Here is a 2,691-nt window from a genome sequence, read left to right as displayed (position 1 = left end):
CTGATACCAATGTTGGCGGGAGCAGGAGTTAGTGACAATTACAGTATAACTCAAAGATGCATTTATCCCTCCCCTATCGTCCGACACCACTTGATATCGTCGTTGTGATTGTAGTACTGTACCTAACATTGCAGTATAAAAGCACATTTTTGCCTTGTTCTCAACCTCTCATTGAGCCCACCAAATTTTTTTTAACCCTGACCAGAGACCCTAGACATGTCCCCTTGGTTTCAACCCTCTGACATGTTGGAACCGCTGCCGTCCTGGAACCACTGCTGGAAACGAATACACTCCATATGCGTTTTAGTAACGAATCCAGGAATTTGTAACAGAGGTGCCTAGGGAGGAGAGAAATTTTCACGGAAATAGCACTCTCAGACCTGTCGCAATGATTAATTAATTTTACTGATTGTATTATCGCGAGCCTTGACATAGGCCTACTACTTATACCCCTTTATTACCTATCTTAACAACCTGTTACCTATACTGTATCGTAGAAATGTCATTATGATGATAATAGGCATATTAATAATTAATGTACAGTAATAGTAATAGGCCTAATAATAATAATAATAATAATAATAATAATAATAATAATAATAATAATAATAGTAATGATCATAATGATGATGAGGGGGAAGAAGAAGACGATGTCGATGATGACGACGGCGACCATGGAGAAAAACGGTTACTGATGGTGAAGGGGACGATGGATGTTATTGATGATGATGATGATGATGAAGCTGATACAGTGATAGATTTATGAATAATGGAGATGATAAAGAGGATGATGATAATGTGATGATGTAATAATTGATGATGGAGATAATGATGAAGACTAACATAATGGTGATAATGACAGGATGGATAATAAAGTTTAACATGAAGAAGATAAATAGGCGCGTGATATGATGAAGATGATAAAAACGAGGCATATTAACGTTGTGATGAAAATTATGAAGATGGTGAAGACGAAATGACGATCAGACGATGATATTCATTATTCAAACAATAGCATCGACAACGAAATTAATTTGTCACCAGCCAACTCAACCATTCATGTTATTGTCATGTTAAAGCTGTTAATAAATAATTTAATTGAAACGTAACATCTGTCTCCTTTTCAGTTCCATCACGTGGGAAAAGTGGCGGTATGAATATGGGAGCATCAAGTTCAGATGCTAGTACGAGTGCTTCACAATTAGTTTCTGACGATGAGGGCGCAAAACAATCACCAACACATAGTATAATGAGAACTTGGAGAACTTTAACAGAAAATATAGCTATAAGACTTATAGCATTGTTCGTTTATGGCGCACTTGGTTGCGTAGTACCGTATATCGCTTTGTATCTCAGACAGCTAGGCCTAAATGCCTTCCAATTAGGTGTTCTCTTTACAATTAGGCCCGTTCTCGGAGTGTTCTGTACGCCAATTTGGGGATATATTGCAGATCGTTTTAAGATCTGGCGAATAATTTTCATATTGTCCATTATTGGCTCGATGTCATTTGGCACTTCCGTGATATTTATACCGACTGCAGAAAGAGTGCCTTGTAATAAAGCTATTCAAACGTTGGCATCATCTCTCGGATTCCCACCTTATGAAAACAATCATTCATCAATTATTAATAAAAAATCGACAATCACTGATGAAGAATATTTAAGCGAGTTAAAAGAAACGATGATCAAGCAGCGTAAGCAAGAGAGTAAAACATGGCTATATACTCAACATGGTTTAACAATCATATTTTTGGAGATGGTATTGCTGATATTTTTTTATGAAACGTTTTTCGCTGCAAATTTGGCATTTGTGGATGTGTCGATTTTGTGTGAATTAGATGAAGAACACGAATCCTACAGCAAGTTTCGTTCCTTCGGGTCACTAGGGTGGATAATCGGGTAAGTAATGTAGGCCTACTGTTACTGTTACTGGGCATTTATAATGCGCCTTTCCTCCACAATTGGAAGTTTCTTTTAATTTTGTTTAATTTTCACAACTACACAGTTCCAGAAAAAAAAAACATTCCATACCACACAGAATACAGTCTATGAAAAGACATCAACGCAAAACAAACAAAAGGCACAACAAAAAACAGAGACAAGGGAATTAGGCAAAAAGGTGCGTTTTAAGTGATCTTTTGAAAATAATCACATTAGAAATGTTCTTAAGCTCATTAGGAAGATTATTCCAGATTTGGGCAGCATAAACCGAATAACAAAATCTACCAGCCTCTTGTTACAATGTGGTACAATGTAGTGAAGTGAAGAGGGGCATCGAATAGTCCGAGTTGGAACACGACGAGTAAGGAGTGAGGATAAATAGGAATGGGAATAGCCTTTATACCTTTGTACTAAGAATGATTTAAAAAACACTCTACTGTCAACAGGCAACCAGTGAAGCACCTTAATAACCGGAGCAGAGTGTGTATTAGGATTGCATGAGAATTAATCTAGCAACGGAGTTTTCTTTTTTTGTATATAAGCTACTATGCCTACGATGAATTACAATAGTCTATCCTACCAAAGACACTAGAAACACAAGATAGAGTTCTCCACAGAAAAAAACTGTTCCACCGAAATGCAATGTGGGAATACAAACAATGGGGCGTCGCGTACGGCTGGGTCTAAAAAACTTCTGCCACCGTTACATAAACTGTGAATACATAACCTCCTTTTTCGGAGGTTGAAATC

General features: G+C 37.2%; 1 protein-coding gene across 1 annotated transcript; it reads left to right on the top strand.

Annotated features, from left to right (window-relative positions):
• Positions 1-1,159: 1,159 nt before the first annotated feature.
• On the top strand, positions 1,160-1,899 carry LOC117107500 (major facilitator superfamily domain-containing protein 6-like; the record flags this gene model as incomplete). Its single annotated transcript, XM_033249197.1, has 1 exon — positions 1,160-1,899. A coding segment is annotated over exon 1 (740 nt), but the record flags the coding sequence as incomplete, so codon positions are not given.
• Between the last annotated feature and the right edge of the window lie 792 nt (positions 1,900-2,691).

This window comes from Anneissia japonica, unplaced genomic scaffold (assembly GCF_011630105.1).
Source record: "Anneissia japonica isolate Jap-2015-1 unplaced genomic scaffold, ASM1163010v1 scaffold132948_len2691_cov146, whole genome shotgun sequence".
Lineage (NCBI taxonomy): Eukaryota > Metazoa > Echinodermata > Crinoidea > Comatulida > Comatulidae > Anneissia > Anneissia japonica.
This window is presented reverse-complemented; position numbering and strand designations above follow the sequence as displayed.